This window comes from Drosophila bipectinata, chromosome XL (genome assembly GCF_030179905.1).
Source record: "Drosophila bipectinata strain 14024-0381.07 chromosome XL, DbipHiC1v2, whole genome shotgun sequence".
NCBI classification, from domain to species: Eukaryota; Metazoa; Arthropoda; class Insecta; order Diptera; family Drosophilidae; genus Drosophila; species Drosophila bipectinata.
In genome coordinates, this window is record NC_091734.1 from 16,829,537 (window position 1) to 16,849,089 (window position 19,553).

The 19,553-nt window shown below is 41.6% G+C and overlaps 2 protein-coding genes across 10 annotated transcripts in view; both read right to left on the bottom strand.

Annotated features, from left to right (window-relative positions):
• Positions 1-19,553, bottom strand: part of Rhp (GTP-Rho-binding protein rhophilin) — a 227,250-nt gene that overhangs the window by 46,331 nt on the left and 161,366 nt on the right. The window lies entirely within an intron of this gene.
• Positions 15,128-16,789, bottom strand: LOC122321330 (uncharacterized). Its single transcript, XM_043211155.2, has 2 exons — positions 15,264-16,789; positions 15,128-15,212 (listed from the first exon to the last, which is right to left on the bottom strand). The coding sequence occupies exon 1, from the start codon at positions 16,787-16,789 to the stop codon at positions 15,452-15,454; it is 1,338 nt and encodes a 445-aa protein (XP_043067090.1). The 3' UTR covers positions 15,128-15,212; positions 15,264-15,451.

Consider the following 19,553-nt stretch of genomic DNA (forward strand, 5'->3'; position numbering starts at 1 on the left):
GCAAAGATTATAAAGTACATAGATGGGACATCAGGGCCCAAAACGGTCAACTTTTTGCGTCGAGCTTGTTGGTGAGGGGGGAAGGCACATACATACGATTATATTTTTAGAACTCTTTACATGTACCCGTCAACAAAAATGTGAACCTATGTGGGTATGTGTGACTGCTCGCAAGACGGATTAAAAATGTTTTGGCTTCCAAATTTCAATTTCAATTTCTCGTTTCTGTTTTCGATGCGCCGATGTGGTAGTTGGTAGAACAAATAGTATTTTGATCCCAGCAGATCGAGACAGGATGGTAGCGTAATGCATAGAGTAGTTACTCTATGTGTAATTTTTCTGTGTTCAAATCCTCGTAAGGACTTTGAACTTTTTCTTTCTTTTATAATTATTATTTTTTTTTATTTTTCTTTAATTGTAATATTTTTCATTAATTTTACAATTGGTAAATTGTCTTATTCTTTATTATGTCCCGCTCATAAAATGCTAATAAAATTTCAAGGCAGTCCTTCCGGCATTTTGTTATCCGACACGTCCGTCACTTATTTTTACAACAATTGTAATAGAATAATAATAACGTAAAAATTAAAAGCAAAAAAAAAAAAAATTAATAAAAAACAAGAAAGCAAAGCTAACTTCGGGCGGAGCCGAAGTTGATATACCCTTGCAGCTAAAACCGGATATATATTGCAAACATCGGATATAGTTGGCCGATCCTTATGATTACATCATAATAAAACCAATCAATTACACTAAAAAATCGAAAAAAAAGTCCCAAGCTTCTATCTTCAAAAATACAAAAGTTGATATTTCTACCAAATACCATTTCCGATCGTTCAGTTATATTGCAGCTATAGGATATAGTCGGCCGATCCTAATGAAATTTTGTAGGTCGGATTAACTAACCAAAAATAGAATGTGTACCAAGTTCCAGCTTTCTATCTTCAAAAACACGAAAGTTGGGTCATTTCCGATCGTTCAGTTATATGGCAGCTATAAGATATAGTCGTCCGATCCATATGAAATTTGGCATGTCGTAATGTTTTGCCAAAAATAGCACTCATGTCAAATTTGAACTCTCTAACTCTAAAAACACCAAAGTTATACCATTTCCGATCAATCAGTTATATGGCAGCTATAGGATATAGTCGGCCGATCCCGGTCGTTCCGACTTATATACTGCGTGCAAAGGAAAGAAGGGTGTGTGCAAAGTTTCAAGACGATAGCTTTAAAACTGAGAGACTAGTTCGCGTAGAAACAGACAGACAGACAGACGGACAGACGGACAGACGGACAGACGGACAAACGGACATGCTCATATCAACTCAGGAGGTGATCCTGATCAAGAATATATATACTTTATAGGGTCGGAGATGTCTCCTTCACTGCGTTGCACACTTTTGGACAAAATTATAATACCCTCTGCAAGGGTATAAAAAGTAATTATAAAAAGAATCATAAAACTAAAACTTTATCAAAATTGGAAAAACCGCCCGCTAATGTAATCGAACCCAGGACCCCTTGAATAAGGACCGCGCACTATCCATCTAGGCTACCCTCGAAGTTGATTTTATGATACTTAAAATTGGTGTTAAAGGAGGCGCTAGAATTCATACTAAAAACAGAGCTGACGAGTAAGGATAGTAGAAGATATTTCTGATCTCTTTAGTCTCACAGTGGTTCGGTTACAACGTTTCAAACTTTCATCGTTTCAAAGATGTTACGATCTAAAAATATAATTCTCTCTTTCCCTCTCTCATCTGCCAGCCGTTTGTCATGGAACCCGCTCTCAAATGTTTTCATTATTACAGCGGGTTCCACGACGGAAAAAATGAAAACATTTGACAGCGGGTTCAACGACGCGGCCTGCTAAAATGCCGTAGAACTCGCACTTATAGACATTTTTACAGCGGGTTCCACTACGAACTGAGGCGATGGAACTGAGGCGACCCACTGCTGGAACCCGCCATAGAAAATTTTTCTTTGTATGAGATGTCCCATCTATGTACTTTATAATCTTTGATGGCAGATATAAGATATGGTATGTTATATAAACATGACAACATACCTTAATAGCCCATAGTAGGGAGCAGGCAAAACATTTTTAATTTTGTACAACAAGCCATTATGCCACACCTTATCGAAGGCTTGCTGCATATCGATAAAGACTACGTCAAAGGCCTGCATGATATGTTGTTGCAATCTGTGGACCTATTGCACAATGTATCCTCCGCGAAAGCCAAATTGGTGATCTGTATCACCAATTAGTATATAGTAAAGTATATATATACTTATTGTATATATATAATAACTGGAATTGTATAGCATAACTGTAAATTGTTGTTAGTGTAGTTCAGTGTTGCTTGTTTTCATGATGGTTCTCTCTCTCTCTGGTTCTCTCTCTCTCTTGTGCTCTCATCGCTCCCATTTCTCTCTCAGCGAGTTATGAGGGTTGATGCGGGTCGCGAGTTGAGATCGGAATCAGTCGAACGCCAGCAGTGATCTTAAGCGGAAATAGAAAAAATAAAAGAATTGCTAAATCATTGTGTTGGCGTTCTGCTTCAGGGACATTTGTTATAGCCAAAAACAATCAAAAACAAAAACAATTCAATCAAAAAATATAAAAAAAAACGAAAATGGACGTTAACAATGCATCAATTGCGCAATTAAAAAGGTGAATCAAGACTAAGACGGTTATGGAAATAACGGCGAAGACGAATATAAAGAAGATCTGGAACTACGAAGATGACAACGATAATAGCAAAGACGGAGGCGAAGAAAACGGAAAAGACGAAGGCAAAAAGAAACTTGCGCACGAAAATGGATTAATCAAATGCATAATATTGCAACCATTTATGGAATTAGTGGACAATATGATAAGATGTTGATGATTGGTATAATCAAGGAAAAAGCAAACGTGTGGCTGCATGCAAACCATGAAAGCATCATGCTACCGCTGGAGGAGTTAACTGCTGAGCTAATTTCAATTTTTGTTGGCAAAGTTTCGAAGTTCGAGGTGAGGCGTCAATTCGAGAACCGTAAATGGAGTTCCGGTGAAAGTTTTGGAAGTTACATTGACGATAATGTGATGCTTGCTCAAAGCATCAATATAGATGCAGAAGAAATGTTAAGTCGCATCATTGAAGGTATTCCTAATCAAGGGCTGCGTAATCAAGCACATATTCAGTGCTTCGAAAATGTTGCACATATCAAACGTGCATGTGCGGAGGTGAAGTTGCCTAAATCTTATGGTGACAAAAAGGAGGCAGCAGTGAACAAGGACGAGAAAGACAGCAAGGAAACGCGTTGCTATAATTGCACTGCTAAAGGACATTGGGCGCAGAAGCGCAGGAAGCCAAGGCGGGAGAAAGGATCGTGCTATGCATGTGGCGAAATGGGTCATTTTGTGGCGCAGTGCCTGAAAAACAAAATTAAGAGCGAGGTCAAGAACAATTATGTAAGATACTTTGAAATTTACTTTAGGAATAGTACTAATACCAGGTTAACTACAGAATGCCTAATAGATAGAGGAAGTCCAATTTCGTTTATTAAAATTTCTAAAGTACCCGAAAATGTTTGTAAAATGCCTTTTTATGTTCATATCATGGAAAAATGATATGAATAAATAATTATTTATTCATTTATTTTTTTTTTTTCGCTGTCTTTCAGAGTTTGGAAATGGCTTGTGTATTAATAAGAGCATCAGCTAGCATTCCTGTATTCATCATAAAGCTTAGAGGCCCAGACGACCGAGGGGCGCTCGAGAAACTATTTATTAGTATATATTAAGCTATTTGAAATTTGTTAAGCTAAGAGGAGTTAGTAAGGAAATTTAAAATTCTATATTTTAAATTAGAGGGACAGGAAAGAGATGTAATAGAGTAGAGACCATTGTAGTTCGAACATAATACCCTAAAAGGGTCGTGCAGTGCATATGTCGAACTACAATGGCTAAGGAAACGAGGACTAAAGTTTCGAGACCTTCTAATAGGAATGTTAAAATTTAAGCGTGTTAGTAAATGCTGGCTATCTACATCCCCGTTAATAAGGTTATGCAGAGCATTGTCCTATGATTTGTTAAGCTAGGTAAGTTTATAAGTAAAAGTATGCTACTTTAGGATGGAAGCTGAAGATTTGCATCCTAGTATAGACCTCTAAGTGCAAATATTAAAAAGTTCTTTTGTACGGATTCTATGCGGTCCTTATGTACTCCATATTGGGGACTCCAGACACATGAACCGTACTTTAGTATAAGACGGACCAAAGAAATAAATAATGTTTTGGTTATATAGGGGTCATTAAATTCTTTTGACCACCTTTTGATAAAACCAAGGACTCCTTTAGCCTTATTAACCATTAAGGAAATATGGTCGGCAAATTTAAGTTTGATATCTAATAGGATGCCGAAATCATTAACCTGGGTTAATTTTTCTAAGGCAATCCCATTAATAGAACAAGTAGCTTGCAGAGGGCAAGAACGATAAAAAGACATATGTTTGCATTTAGATCCATTAAGTATTAGATCATTAGCCAAACACCATTTTTGAAAGTTATCAAGGTCAGACTGAAGACTGCATTGGGCAGAAATGGATTTGAAAGAGCAAAGGTGTTGCAAATGAGGGGTAATTAATTTTTCAAATAACTTTGGAATTGCCGACAACTTAGAGATGCCTCTATAGTTGGCAGCCTCGGACTTTTTTCCTTTTTTATGTAGAGGAATTATGAATGATTCCTTCCACTTAAGGGGAAAAATCAAGGTTTCCAAAGATAAGTTGAAAAGTCTTAGAAGAGGTTTGAACAGAGCCCTGGCGCAGTATTTTAGCACACAGCCTGGTACTCCGTCGGGGCCTGGCGAATAAATGGGTTTTACCTATGGGTTTAAAAGACAGGATAATAAGTTGTTCTCAGAAAAAACGGACAGAAAATAAGATTTGCTGCTTGAATGTTATATGCGTAAGGCTGATCAGTCAATTTAGGAGGAGAATAAGTTCTTTGAAAAAATTCTGCGAATAGATCGGCAATGGCCTGATCAGGGGTCGCAGAGGAATTTTCAAACGTAAGCAGTGGTAAAAAAAATACGTGTTTACGCTTGTTGTTTACAAAATTATAAAACTGCTTTGGATCCTGAGTAAATTGTATCCATCCGGCAGCGTCGAATATAATTCCTATAACATTCAGCGTTATGCACGGTAAAATTCGACCGAGCTAGTAGGTATCTTGAAAAATCAACACTACTACAGGTTTTTTTGTATTTAAGTAAAAGCTTACTTTTTTTTTATTTTTTAGGTTAGTGAGGCACCTTGTATACCAAGGAGGATTTTTTGAAGCGGACGGATATTTCCATGGCACACAAGAGTCAAAAAACTTATTTCAAGTAAGGTAAAATTTTTTCTAAGGTGACGTTATGATCAGTGCATGCCAGAATATCGGACCAATCGTATGTATCAATAAGGCTATTAAGTTTCTGAAAATCAGCTTTACGGAAGCAGCGAATCTTATTTGCCACGCATAGAGACATCTGATCGATACCAGGAATAGTTTCGATAGAGACCTCCAGCGTGGGGTGATAAGGATGCTCTGGGGCTGAAAGGGGAAAAGCTCTGGAGAGAGCGGTACCATCAGGATAAGATACAAAGCATAAGTCTAAAAGCCTACCTAACGAATTTCTAACATGGTTAATCTGACCTAGGGACATGTCAAACATGCCCGCGGTGAAGTCATGGTGAGTGATAAGTGACAAAGATGGTGAGTTATCGACGTTGGACCACTTTAATTCTGGGATATTAAAGTCGCCCACCGCCACAAGTTGGTCACGATCCGTCATAAGATTAAAGACGTGTCGGATAGCGGACAAATGCTGCCAATATGTAGGCGGTATATATGAACATGTAATGTATAAAGATTTCACGGACATAGTGATTTTAACGCAAGTAAATTCTATGTCACCAAACTCTTGGGATTTCACCTCTTCAGAAGCAAGAGTAGAGTCTACCGAAATGAGGACTCCACCTCCTTTTCGCTGGGATCGATCCCGTCTAAAAGTGGTGTACTTACTTGGAAAAACTTCGGAGCTAAAGATCTCCGGATTTAACCAAGTTTCTGTAAATGCTATTATATGGGATGCAAAGAAAGAACTATCAGAATATAGCTTGGGGAGTTTGCTACGTAGCCCCCTAGTATTCTGATAGGTAAGAGTTAATGAGGAAACTAGTTTTTTGGGTTAGAAGCCAAAGAAGAGGTGGTGGGTTGGTCAGTGGTTCCAATATTGGGAAGTCTCACTCCCACTGGTTTTTTAACTTTTTTCTTCACGGAGCTAGGCTGATGTTCTTGGACGAAAAGATTCTCTGGCCAAAAACTGGGAGAACAAATCGTCTTGAACATCAGCGCGGGCACACGAATCTTGAAAGAAGACGTGCGCCGTGTATAATTATATTTAAATTTAGTTATGTCCTCCACCTTTATATCGGCTTTTGTTTTGGCTTTGATATAAGCCGAGATATCAATCTCTGAAGTATCAGGGGCAAGCCGAGAAACAAATATATGTTTCGATGGAGGAATCACCTGTAAGGGTTTTGGTGTCGCAGGTACGAGAACTGCAGCATCAGTCGGTGCCGGTGGTCCGGACTGTGGAATACCCTTTTGGGTGACTCTAATGGGGGTTTCGTTCCCTAGGACCTGTGGCATCACTTGAAGGGATGCCATGGCGGACATATCAGACAATTGCTCATTATCCCTGAGAAATTCGGACGAATTTTTCTCAGGTCTAGCCCTTGGGGTGGCCAGAGATATAAGCGGCTGCATTAATGTCGGCTGAGCAGGCTGAGGCGGATCAGAAACAGCGGATTTCTTACGCTTAGGGGACTCATTTAGCAGCTGAAGGCCATTAAACTGAGTGTCAAGCGCAAAGAGTTGGTCATTGACTTTACGAAAACCATTGATCAACTCTTTAAATCCATTTTTGGTCTGTCTCATGAACGACCTCATTTCGCCTTGGACAGCACGACAATTTTCACAACAATAGCGTATACCCGAAACTGAGGCAGTGAATCCGGCACACTTGGCGTGCACGACTTTTTCTCATAACCAGCAATGGATGGTAGGCTGGGATGTGGAAATGGTCTTGTTACAAGGCTTTATAGCGCAGACAAGTTTAAATTCCATTTTTTTTTTAATTAATAAAACAAAAATTAATATATAAAAAGTTAAAGAACACAATACCTTGAACCACTGTGCCAAATAGGAAGCCGAAGCGAAATGTAAGGTACATTTTCATTTAGTTGTTGTGGCAAATAAATCTATGTCATGATGTAGTCCTGGGAAGGGATTTTGTGGAAGTATGTGATCTAAATATGAACCTCGACACCTTGAAGTTGGTTACAGTAGAAAATTTAGAAAATGTTAAAAAAAGTTATGATGTTAGTGATGAAGAGCAAATAATTAGTGATGTTGATGTTGAAGAGAGAAGAATTGGTGATGTTAGTAAGGTTAATAATGAATGTCAGATAATAAGGGAAGAGGTAAAGGAGGTAACAGATAGTAACAAAAAAAAGACTATAAATGCAGTTAGGTTACAAAAGCAACGAAATCTGACATAAATGTAGTAGAAACGGAGTTTATAAATATTAATATTGAAGATGAATCTGTAGAATACAAAATTGGTGAATAAGTGGATAATAATGTTAGCAATTCATTAAAATTATATATAATTGTTATGTTAATAACCAAAGACCAATATAACCAGAGGTTAAGTGTGAAAGAAAGCTGAGGTTGGATGACTCGAAACCTTTTAGCAGTTCTCCTAGACGGTTAGCTTATACAGAGAGAGATAAGTTACAGAGCATATTAGACGAGTACTTAATAGAGGGAAGTATTAGGCCGAGTGAATCAGAATATGCAGCTCCAATAGTGTTAGTTACAAAAAAACAGGTGATTTGATTGTTCAATACTAAGACTTTTTCAGAGATTTTCCAGTCCCCAACAAAGTGCATGGAGTTAGAAGCTTTTTGAGATTGTGTTCATACTTTAGAAGATTCATAATGGATTATTCGATGATTGCAAAACCATTATATGATTTCATATAAAGAGATTGCGAATTCGTGTTTGAAGAAAAATAGCTAGATTGTTTTGAGATGCTTATGAAGAAGCTAATAGAAGCACCGGTACTAGGTTTACATTATTATAAGGATGAGGTAGAACTACATACAGACGTAAGCGCACATGGTTTTGGCGCGGTATTATTACAGAGGAAAGAGGATAAGAAATTGCATCCTATATTTTATTTTTCGAAAGCTACAACGAAAGATGAAGTAAAATATCATAGCATTGAACTTGAAACATTAGCCATTCTTTATGCCCTACGAAGGTTACGAATTTATGTGCACGATTAACGGTTTAGAATTGTTACTGATAGTAATTCGTTGACGTTGACGTTAAACAGAATAGAACTTAAAGCATAGTATTGAGTTGACGAAAATCCGCTGTTGAAATTCTGATAGCGATTTTGCACTTTATTCGGCTGCCGAGGTAGTGTGACCAAAACAATGAAGAAATAAGGTAATACTGAACAGCTGGTTTTTGTAAACAAAAAACAAATAAACAAAAATGAATTCAAAACGATTGGATGTTGGTGTTTTGTTTATGTATTTCGCCGCTAAGGAGCTGATTAAGAAATAGAAAACTGGGTCAAAATCAAAATCAAAATCAATCACAAATCATTTCAATGCCATTTTATGGCATTAAAATGCCCCTTGTGGGTCAAATCCCATAATAATATGGGATTAAAAAGGCCCATAAGGGCTTCGTCTTGACCGCAGAAATTAATTTTAATTTGTCCTGGCGCGTCTAAAATGTTTCGGGCCGACTATTTTTTTGTTTGGTGAATTGACCCTCCATGTCACACCTATAAAAATAAATTGAAATATTTATTTTAACACCCCGAGAGCAGCTGTTTATTTTTTTTGATCCGGCAACACCATTAAAATCGATAACAAAAATTTTCGTCAACTCAGTACCCGCAAAATCTAGAAGGCAAAAATTTCTTCTTCGTTCCTTTTTTACACCGTTTTTTTTATATGGAATTTGACAGCTGTCACTCGTTGGACAGCGGATTTTCGTCAACTCAGTACTATGCTTAACCCTCGTATTGCGAGGTGGGCGTTAGAATTGCTTGAGTATGAATGTGACCGTATGACGGACAACCTTAGGGTCCTCTCCACGTTAGCAGGTAGAAATGGACTGGGTGTAAACCCGTCCAAAACCGAGCTCGTCCTTTTCACCAGGAAGTACAAAATACCGAACTTAAGGCTTCCAAAACTATTAGGAGAAACACTATCCCTTAGGGATAGCACCAAGTACCTAGGGATTACGCTAGACAGGAAACTGGACTGGAAGTCAAACACCATGGATAGAGCTAACAAGGCAACAATCGCGCTCTATACTTGCAGGAAAAAATAAAAATAATAAGCAATAGTAATAGCTGTGGCTCTACACAGCGGTCATAAGACCCATCTTATTCTACGAGGTGGTGGTCTGGTGGCCTTCTCTCAATAACTCCACAATTAGAGAGAAACTTAAGAAAACGCAAAGGATGGCGGAGGTCTGTATCACAGGTAGCCTACGCACCACACTGACGGATGCCCTAGACTTCAAACTCGACCTACTACCGGTAGAGATAATGGGGGTCAAGATAGCCACGCTATCGGCAATCAGGCTACGCGAGACGGGCACATGGAAATGGACTAACTATGGACATACCAAGTTAGATCTACACCACTGCACGCCAACGGGGTCTACAGACTACTGCGTACCTGTCGATCATCCCACCTTAAAATACAAGGTCTACATTCCAACAAGGGAGGAGTGGGCCACACAAATCCTGGGACCAGCCGGTTCCCTCCATATCTACACAGACGGTTCAAAATTAAATGGCCAGGTGGGAGGCGGTTTCCATTGCAAACGGCTGTGTCTAAATGAGTCCTTCAGACTCCCCGACCACTGTAGTGTGTTCCAAGCAGAAGTAATAGCTATCGGAGAAGCACTCAGATCTCCAGCACTTACTGGCAATCAAGACACAATCTGTATCTTTTCAGACAGTCAAGCGGCACTCAAAGCCCTTGACGGATTTTCATCCAACTCCAGGACAGTGAATGACTGTCGCAGATCTCTTAACGAGATGGCAGAGCAGCATGACATCCACCTCATATGGGTACCCGGGCATAGGGACCACGAGGGTAATTGCGCCGCCGATGAACTGGCAAGAGCAGGTACTACCAATCCTCTCCTTCCGGAGAAGAAACCAGTAGGTATCCCCTTAGCAACGTGTAGGCTAAAATGCAGGGACCACTTTGACCGCGCATCACTGAGGGAATGGAGAAATCCCCAAACGGGTGTACAAAATATGTAAGGTTATATCACTAACCATACAGCATATAGACAACCCATTTCATACAACGAAAATGGACGCAAAAATTTCTTGCGACAGGCCTCAGCAGGCCCCAGAGCGGATTTCTTACGCTCTCTTACGCTCATCGTTCGTTCATCTTACGCTCATTCTCGCATTAAATGTTTTCTGTTTCTCAGTCTCTAAACGGAGCGCGATGAAGAAGGTTGGCCTGCGCTTCGGTTGATCTTCGTATGTATGCGTGTCACACATCACAATTTTGATTTTTCTTACTTTTCAGACTACCCTAACCAAATTCGGGTATTCGTTATTTGATGAAATGACGAAAGAAATTATATTATTTTTTATATTATATTTTTTATTATTTCAGCATACATTTTTAATTTATTTAGGAATAAGATTAAGTGTTAGTAGTAAAATGTGAGAAAGTGTCAGAGTATATTTCAGTCGGAGTCACTTAAAACGCCGATTGCTTTTAAGTTTTTGTTTTTCTGCAAGAGGCTTGTGCATGCCTACTCTAACGATGGAATGATTTTTAGGGGAGGGTGAAGACACGAAAACAGCTGATGGACTTGTTTACCTTTTTTGTTTACAATTTTTCAGGCACTTGTTATTATTTTGGGTTATTGTGAGATTTTATTAAATTATTGTCGTTAATTTAATAATTTCCTTATATATTTTGGAACTTTAAAAAAGTCGCCGCTCGAATTTGTTACAGATATATATACATATATATAAATATATATATATATTTACATTGGTTTTATGCTTATGGATTCTTATATGGTTTTATGATCTATAGTGCATATCTTATTGTATGATCTGCAGTGTAATTTAAAATATATACATGAATATAAAAATGTCACTACCGTATTTACACACCGTCATTTGTGGTACGACTTTGGGGTTCTTGGCAATGAAAGTGTTAACTTGCGCGCCAAAACTATTTTTTTTCTGGTTTGTTATGATTCTTGTAGTTTTTGGTTGCCACTTAAATATATTGCCATTTGATGAAGAAGAGGAAAATGGTTTAATCGGCATTCTATTTTTGTTCTGTGAGGAGCGTTTTTCGTGAGGACCTAATTAAGTGCTGATTTTTGTGAACCAAGTGATTAGTATCGGTGTGTTAATATATTTTTCGGAAATATTTTTACTAAACGTAAACTTTCCGAGGGTCCGTGGCTAAATCATCATAAATTGCAAGTGTAAATCTAGTTATTTAAACCTTAAATAATTTATTTAAATATTCGGTTTAAATATTTTTGAAATGAATCGGCTTAATGTTAGGAAAAATGGACGCAAGTGCATTATTGCATCCTGCCAGGGGAGTTACAGGGATTCATCACACTCCATTCCAATTAGGTTGTTTTCTTTTCCATCGGATGATAGGAATCTTAAGAAATGGGTTGAATTGTGCCAATTGGATGACACTTCAAATAGACGAACTTGGCGAATTTGTAACAGACAGTTTGAAAGTAAATATATTGGGAAAAGTAGGCTTAGAAGCAATGCCGTACCCACTTTAAATTTATGTAACAATTCACTATTGCGTCCGAACAGTACTGTTCCATGTGAACAATTTGAATTTTGTGATGATGGGGCGGAAGAACCAATTGGCACTTATATTAACCCAATAGGAAGAAAAGAGTTTTTAAATAGGGTAGGTAGCCCTTCCAATTTAGAAACTCCCAACATAGAAACTTCACCTCAGTTAGAAGATTTTTGATTGAAAAAAAATTATGAGATGTCTCTTGAACTAAAAAAATACAAAGAAAAAATGCAAAAAATGAGAAGGGCTTTTGTTTTAATGAAAAATTCTAGTAGACGCAAGGGTATGAGAAATAGTAGAAAAAGCACCCTAAATTTATTTAATATTATAAATAAATTACCTCATGTTTCTGATGAGGCCAAAACATTATGCAAAATGCTGCTAAAAAAATCGAACTCATATAACAGCGCAGAAAAATGATAGCCCAGAATATAAATTTTTATTCTTCGCGAACGTATGAGTATATGAGGGATGTTTTAAAGTTAAAACTTCCTGCCAAAAGTACGTTGTGTCGATGGGCTCTTTTTAAAAATATGACGCCAGGATTTCAACCTGATTTTCTAGAAAAATTGTTGGTGAAATGAGCGAGAAAGGTAAAGAAGCAGTGATCCTTTGTGATGAAATAAAAATCAAAAAAGGACTGCAATATAATCCCGCTCTCGATGAAATTCAGGGATTTGAAAATGATGGTGAAAAAAGAACTCGATTTTTAGGGCAGCAAGTATGCGTATTCATGGCTAGAGGCTTATTTGAAAATTGGAAGTACGTTTTAAGCTATACTGTTTCGGCTAACGGTATTAAGCATGATTGCCTCATGAAAAAAGTTGAAGCGAACATAGAAGTTTCGCAAACGTTGGGGTTAAACGTACGAGCCATAATATGCGATCAAGGGTCAAATAATAGAGCTGCATGTAAGAAATGGGGCGTTAACATAAACAAGCCGAGTTTCAATGTTAACGGTAAAGAAATATTTACAATATTTAATGCCCCACATCTTATAAAATCATTGAGAAACCTTTTAATAAAAAATAATTTTAATACGCCGGATGGAGATGTATCTTGGGATATAATAAGGAAATTATACCAAATTGAGTCTAGAAACTCAACGAGGCTTTGTCCCAAAGTAACGGCGAAGCATATTAATCCAAACTCATTTGAAAAAATGAAAGTTAAATATGCAACACAAATATTTAGCCACACTGTTTCGGCCGCAATCCGAACAGTGATTGATTCTGGCGGATTTGTGGAATGCCGAAATAGCGCAGAAGCTACGGCAAATTTTATTGAAAAGGTTAATAAGCTCTTTGATTGCCTCAATGGCCATGTTTTGTATAAAAAAAATCCGCACAGGTGTGCACTGCAAAATAATAATAACGTTCACAATTACCTCTTAGAAATGAGGAATTTTTTTGCAGAATTTAAATATCCACAAGTAGTACATTGCATTGACGGCATGATGTTAACAATTTCATCAGTACTTGCACTATCTGAAAGTGTGTGGAGCTCCGAAATCTTTTATTTACCAATCGCGAAATGGAATCAAGACCCCTTAAAAAACTTGTTTTATTTAATAAGGGCTCGCGGAGTAGCAAATAACAATCCATCGATGTCAGAATTTAATACAATAATGTCAAAAATGCTATCAATGAAAATATTAACTTCGAAATCATTATCTGGTAATTGCGGCCCAGATGAAGATACAATGTTAATTAACGTTATCCAGGACTGCAGCTTGAATAAAACTTGCAAAGAGTTAAAAACCGACGAAGACAATACCGATTTCGAGATGTTCTCAGATGACGAGACGGAATATGAGCAAGTTTTGGATATTGCAACTGGTGACGAGTTTGATAGCAATGCCTTGCGATATTTTGCAGGCATTGTTTAAAATTTTGGAAAAAAAAGATTGCGGAGTGTGTGCTGATCTATTAAAGAAAAAAATAGAAGCACAAACCTGTACGGAAAATTTTATACTGAATAAAAATTATGACTGCGCTGATAAAACTTTAAAACTTAAAGCTCCTTCTGACTACTATTTTTCTTTGATTGAAATACATTATTCTGTTTTTAAGAAAATATTTGAAAACAAGAAAGAAAAGCTAACTTCGGGCGGAGCCGAAGTTTATATACCCTTGCAGTTAAAACCGGATATATATCGCAAACATCGGATATAGTTAGCCGATCCTTATGGGAATAGGAATATATAATCCAATTTTTTACAATACAAAATCTAAAAAAAAGTCCCAAACTTCTATCTTCAAAAATTCGAAAGTTGATATTTCTACCAAATACCATTTCCGATCGTTCAGTTATATGGCAGCTATAGGATATAGTCGGCCGATCCGGGCCGTTCCGACTTATATACTGCGTGCAAAGGAAAGAAGGGTGTGTGCAAAGTTTCAAGACGATAGCTTTAAAACTGAGAGACTAGTTTGCGTAGAAACAGACAGACGGACAGACGGACATGCTCATATCAACTCAGGAGGTGATCCTGATCAAGAATATATATACTTTATAGGGTCGGAGATGTCTCCTTCACTGCGTTGCACACTTTTGACCAAAATTATAATACCCTCTGCAAGGGTATAAAAAGCCACAGATGAACAGAATAAAGAAAAAAATTATTCAATCTTGCATTACCTCCACTGAAAAATCCAGCATATATTGTAATTGGTTTTCGGTTACCCATACCTGTTATGAACACAGGATGAAAATGCTTGACAGATTTGTTTTAATATTATTGGGGAAAAACAGCAAATGGCTAACAGAAAAAATTTATTTCAAAGGAAAAGCTGCATCAGCAGCGGGTTCAAGGAAACTAAAAATACTCAAACAATAATTTTTTGTTTTGTAAATGTTTTATTTTTTTATTAGGTTAGGAGTAGGTAATGTTAGGTGGAGAACAAGGAGACAGCCAATTAGTTTTGGTATCTCAAGTCGACTCGAAAGTCTTCATTGAAGAGTCCATCGCATTCGCAATCGCCTCCTCGTGATACCTATATATAGGTACCTATATATATATATATATATACATATATAAGTACGTAAATATATATATATATATTTATATATATTTATATACATATATCTGTAACAAATTCGAGCGGCGACTTTTTTAAAGTTCCAAAATATATAAGGAAATTATTAAACTAACGACTGTTGTTTTGTGTCATGTGGAGTTGCCTTAAACGGTTCCCCACACGCGTAGGTCCGAAGAAAGGGGTACTTCAAAGGCCTTGGCTGTGGCTAACGGAACGTTTTATTCTATAAATTCATACATTAGTTTACAATTCAAATATTAATCCTTCTTCTTACCGCAGTGTGCCCTCCTACAATCAACAAAACAATGAATGGCACTTTTTGGCGGCATTCACACTACCGCTATTAGTAGGCCCGTAATTCCGACAACTTAAAATACTACATTTCCTAATAATACTGACTTAACTATCGATAACAATGTTTTTGACCGTCGACATCCCCGACCCCGTGAAGACCCGCTTCACTCAAATCCAAACTCCAAGTTTAGAGACGGGCCGCAACATTGTCCAAGATAGTCCATTAGCTCCATCCATCTCCATCGGCTCCGCTGTAGACCTCCTCCACGATGCCCTTGCGCCACTCTCGTCTGGGCAAGGCAGGATCGCAGACGAAGACCATATCGCCCTGGCGGATGGGCTCCGTTCCCTGGCACCACTTCTCGCGGCGCACAAGCGTAGGCAGGTACTCCATGGTGGGACTCCACATGGTCCCTCGGCGCGACTTCTTCCAGGGTATGGCGCAGCACTCGCTTGACGCAATGCACCATCTGCTCCCATACTCCGCCTCTGTATCCTCTCCGTCTCGAACGCGTCTCCAAATCGTCTGGCCTCCTTGTCGGCTCCCACGAAGTTCTTGCTCACCTCGTACACATCCGGGTCTCGATCGTCGTTACCATCTCTCCAAAGGAATCGTTGGGAACATCGATCTCCAACCTTGGCTGCAGTATTAAACACAAGCCGGACCTCACCGGGCTTGTTCGGGGTTTCGACACCGAATCGTGGCAAATTCCATAGCTTGTCGCTTTTCACCGCGACCTCATCCGGCTGCAATTTCCTCGCATATCCTTTGGACACGTCCTTGATGATCCGATCGTATCCTAGCGCCAACGGCCCGTTGCGCTTCAACTTCTCGACGTTGATCAGCCGTCTGTGTGCCATCTCGTAGCTCCGCGGCAGCACAGCGTGGTCCTCCTTCCAGAGCAATCCCGTCTGGTCGCGACGCCCCACTTTCACCGTGGTGTCGTCGAGGATCCTTTGGGCCCGCGCGTCGTCGCTGGCTGCGACCGGTTGCGCGAGCTTCACACCAAAGCCTTCCATCTCGACGTAGTCCTCCACCATCTTTTCCATCGTGTCCTCCACTGACACGGCTAGAAGGCAGGACCTCGGTGACGGCGTAGTTAATTGTCCACTTACTGGCCCAAACACAACCCATCCAAGCTCGGTTGCGGCCACGAACGGTCCCTCTCTGGCAAACCGCTTCGTCCTAAGTGGCAATCCCAAATGTCCATGGTCCAGTCCGATGAGCAACTTCGGCACCACGTTGCTGTAAGGCTTCATCGGCAGTCGCGAATCCTTATGAACGCCCTGGACATCTCGTCGACATAACGTCTGCATCGGCAGACTCAGGCTCGAAACGGCGTACACGTTCCTCAACGGGTGACGAGTGAGCTTCCCAGCTCCACTGATCTCCAGGCTCACCACGTTGGTAGGCTCCCTGCTTGCTCTTCCTCCAAACCATTGGATGTTCAGTTGTCGACGTTCGCCTTGCACTCCCAGATCCCTCCGTAGCTCATCGTCGATCATCGTGACGGAGGATCCTTCATCTAATAGCGCCTATGTGTCCACCTGGCGACCAGCTCCGTACAGCGTTACTGGCAGTATACGGAACAAAAGTCGGCCTCCTTTGACGTCAATACTCAAGTTCCTCTGCATGGGCGCCTCCGCTGGCTGCGGGGCCCTTCTCTCCTGGCTGTTCCTGCGGACAGCCGACTCCTGGGTCCTCTCGTGGTCCCTGTAACCACCTCGTGGCGAAGACCTCCTGTCCGGGCTGCGTCTGGAAACTGGTGACATCTGGTTCCCTCCGTTGTGGCGCCTGAAACCACCTCGCTGCTCCGGCCGTCTTCGCCCTTCGTCCTCTTCATGTAGCAGACGGTGATGCAATCTGCGGCATCCGTTGATCTGGCACTCGCCATGCACATCGCAGGATCTGGCCGCATGCCCACTCCGTAAGCATGTGAAGCAGAGCCGATGCCTCTTCACCATGCTCCATCTGCCCGGTGGCGAAGCTCCAATGAATTCGCTGCAACTCGTCGTAGCATGTTGACCTTCACAAATTGGACAACCTCCATGCCGGTCATCCCGCTGCTCGTATCCGTTCTGGTCGACGCTCGCGTGTAGAACTCGACGCCTCGGCTCCTTTCCATCGACGTCCAAAATCGTACACACGATGTTCGCGTACTCCTGTAGCCACGCGCTGAAGTGCGCTACAGTGGGAAAGGGCTGGATCGATGCAGCGTGCCTGGCCCAATCCACTCGTTTGCTGGTGGGAAGCTTTGCCACAAGCTCCTCCATGAGTGTGGGGTTTCCCAGATGTTGCTCCGCCTTTGCCGACTGCAAGAAGGCCGTGAGGTTACTCACTCTGGTTGCGAAGGGGACGATCCTCGCCAGTTGCTGCTCCGAAATCGGCTGAACCTCTCGCACGCTGTTCAGCTGGCTGCGTATAAGCTGCTCCGGTCGGCCAAACCTAAACCGCAGCTGCTCCATCACGGCTCTGACGTTTGCAGGGTGAATCAGCAGCGACTTCACTGTCTCGCGTGCTTCATCCTTCAGCGCCTTCAAAAGCCTCTGGTTGTTCTCCAGATCCGTGCAGTTGTACGCTTGGGTCGTCTCTACAAATGCACAATTAAAGATGGGCCAATCCTCGGGCTGCCCTCCAAATATAGGCAAGTCCGGGAGCCTCCTTGGTCCATTAGCTTGGGTTCCATTCGGCGTCATCCAGGCGTAGGATCCAACAAATGGTGATGCAGTTGCTACGTTGTGGATGCTCCCGCCCGGTAGCGCGAATCCATGCGCTGTCTGCGCAGCACTTATAGCGCACAGTGGGTTGCTAGTCGTTAGCAACGGTGGTCCACTCCAAGATGGCGGCAGCGTGTAGGTCCCACTGGTCGCACCGAAACTGCTATATGGGTCCGGCCCGACCCCGTTAGTTGGTGCCTCACCGTTCGATGTGGCGGTTAATGGCGGTCCGCTCCACGATGGCGGCCGCTCCGACGCTCCACTGTTGGCGCCATTTGCGCTTGGGCCAACTGCGATTGGCGCGCAATTGGCGGTGCTTGCTGTGTCCATGGCTTTGACCTTCTTCAGCTCGTTCTCCAACGCCGTAATCCTCTCCAATAGGTACGCCGTGAGTGGCTGGCTCACCTCCGGCTCTGAACTCGCAGCTGCTGTTACAGTGCTCCTTGGTTGGGACGCTACTGTAGTCGCTGTAGTGGCTGGGCGAGAAATGGCCGCCGCCGTGGTTATGTTAACCCTTGGCCGGCTTTCTGCTGCACTACTCACTGGCTGCTGATCCGCTCGCGTTGTAGGTGTGGCTTCCCCTCCGTTCAGCCGGGAACTCCTCCTGGGGGAATGCTGCATCTCGAGATATCCAAATCCAAATATAATATGGTCCAAATATGGCGCTGCGCCGCGCTCCAAAATGGCGGACCTGTGCCGTCTGGCCGCTGATGCTTGGCGCTCCTTGCGCCTCCTGACGCTGGCTGCGTCTCCTGAACCGACGCTGGCTGCGTCTCCTGAACCGACGCTGGCTGCGTCTCCTAAACCGACGCTGGCTGCGTCTCCTGAACCGACGCTGGCTGCGTCTCCGTGTCGCTGGCTGCGACTCCGTCCGTACTCAGTGTTTGGCGCTGGCTGCGCCGTCTATGTCGCTGGCTGCGACTCCTCTGCTGGTACGGGAACTGCGCTCCGTGCGCTCCTGGCAACTCTCTAGCTGGTCGTCGAGCCGTCCTCCAGCGCAAGTTGGCTTGCAGTCTCCCTAGGACTGCGAATAAAAGCTGTTGTTTTGTGTCATGTGGAGTTGCCTTAAACGGCTCCCCACACGCGTAGGTCCGAAGAAAGGGGTACTTCAAAGGCCTTGGCTGTGGCTAACGGAACGTTTTATTCTATAAATTCATACATTAGTTTACAATTCAAATATTAATCCTTCTTCTTACCGCAGTGTGCCCTCCTACAATCAACAAAACAATGAATGGCACTTTTTGGCGGCATTCACACTACCGCTATTAGTAGGCCCGTAATTCCGACAACTTAAAATACTACATTTCCTAATAATACTGACTTAACTATCGATAACAATGTTTTTGACCGTCGACATCCCCGACCCCGTGAAGACCCGCTTCACTCAAATCCAAACTCCAAGTTTAGAGACGGGCCGCAACATTGTCCAAGATAGTCCATTAGCTCCATCCATCTCCATCGGCTCCGCTGTAGACCTCCTCCACGATGCCCTTGCGCCACTCTCGTCTGGGCAAGGCAGGATCGCAGACGAAGACCATATCGCCCTGGCGGA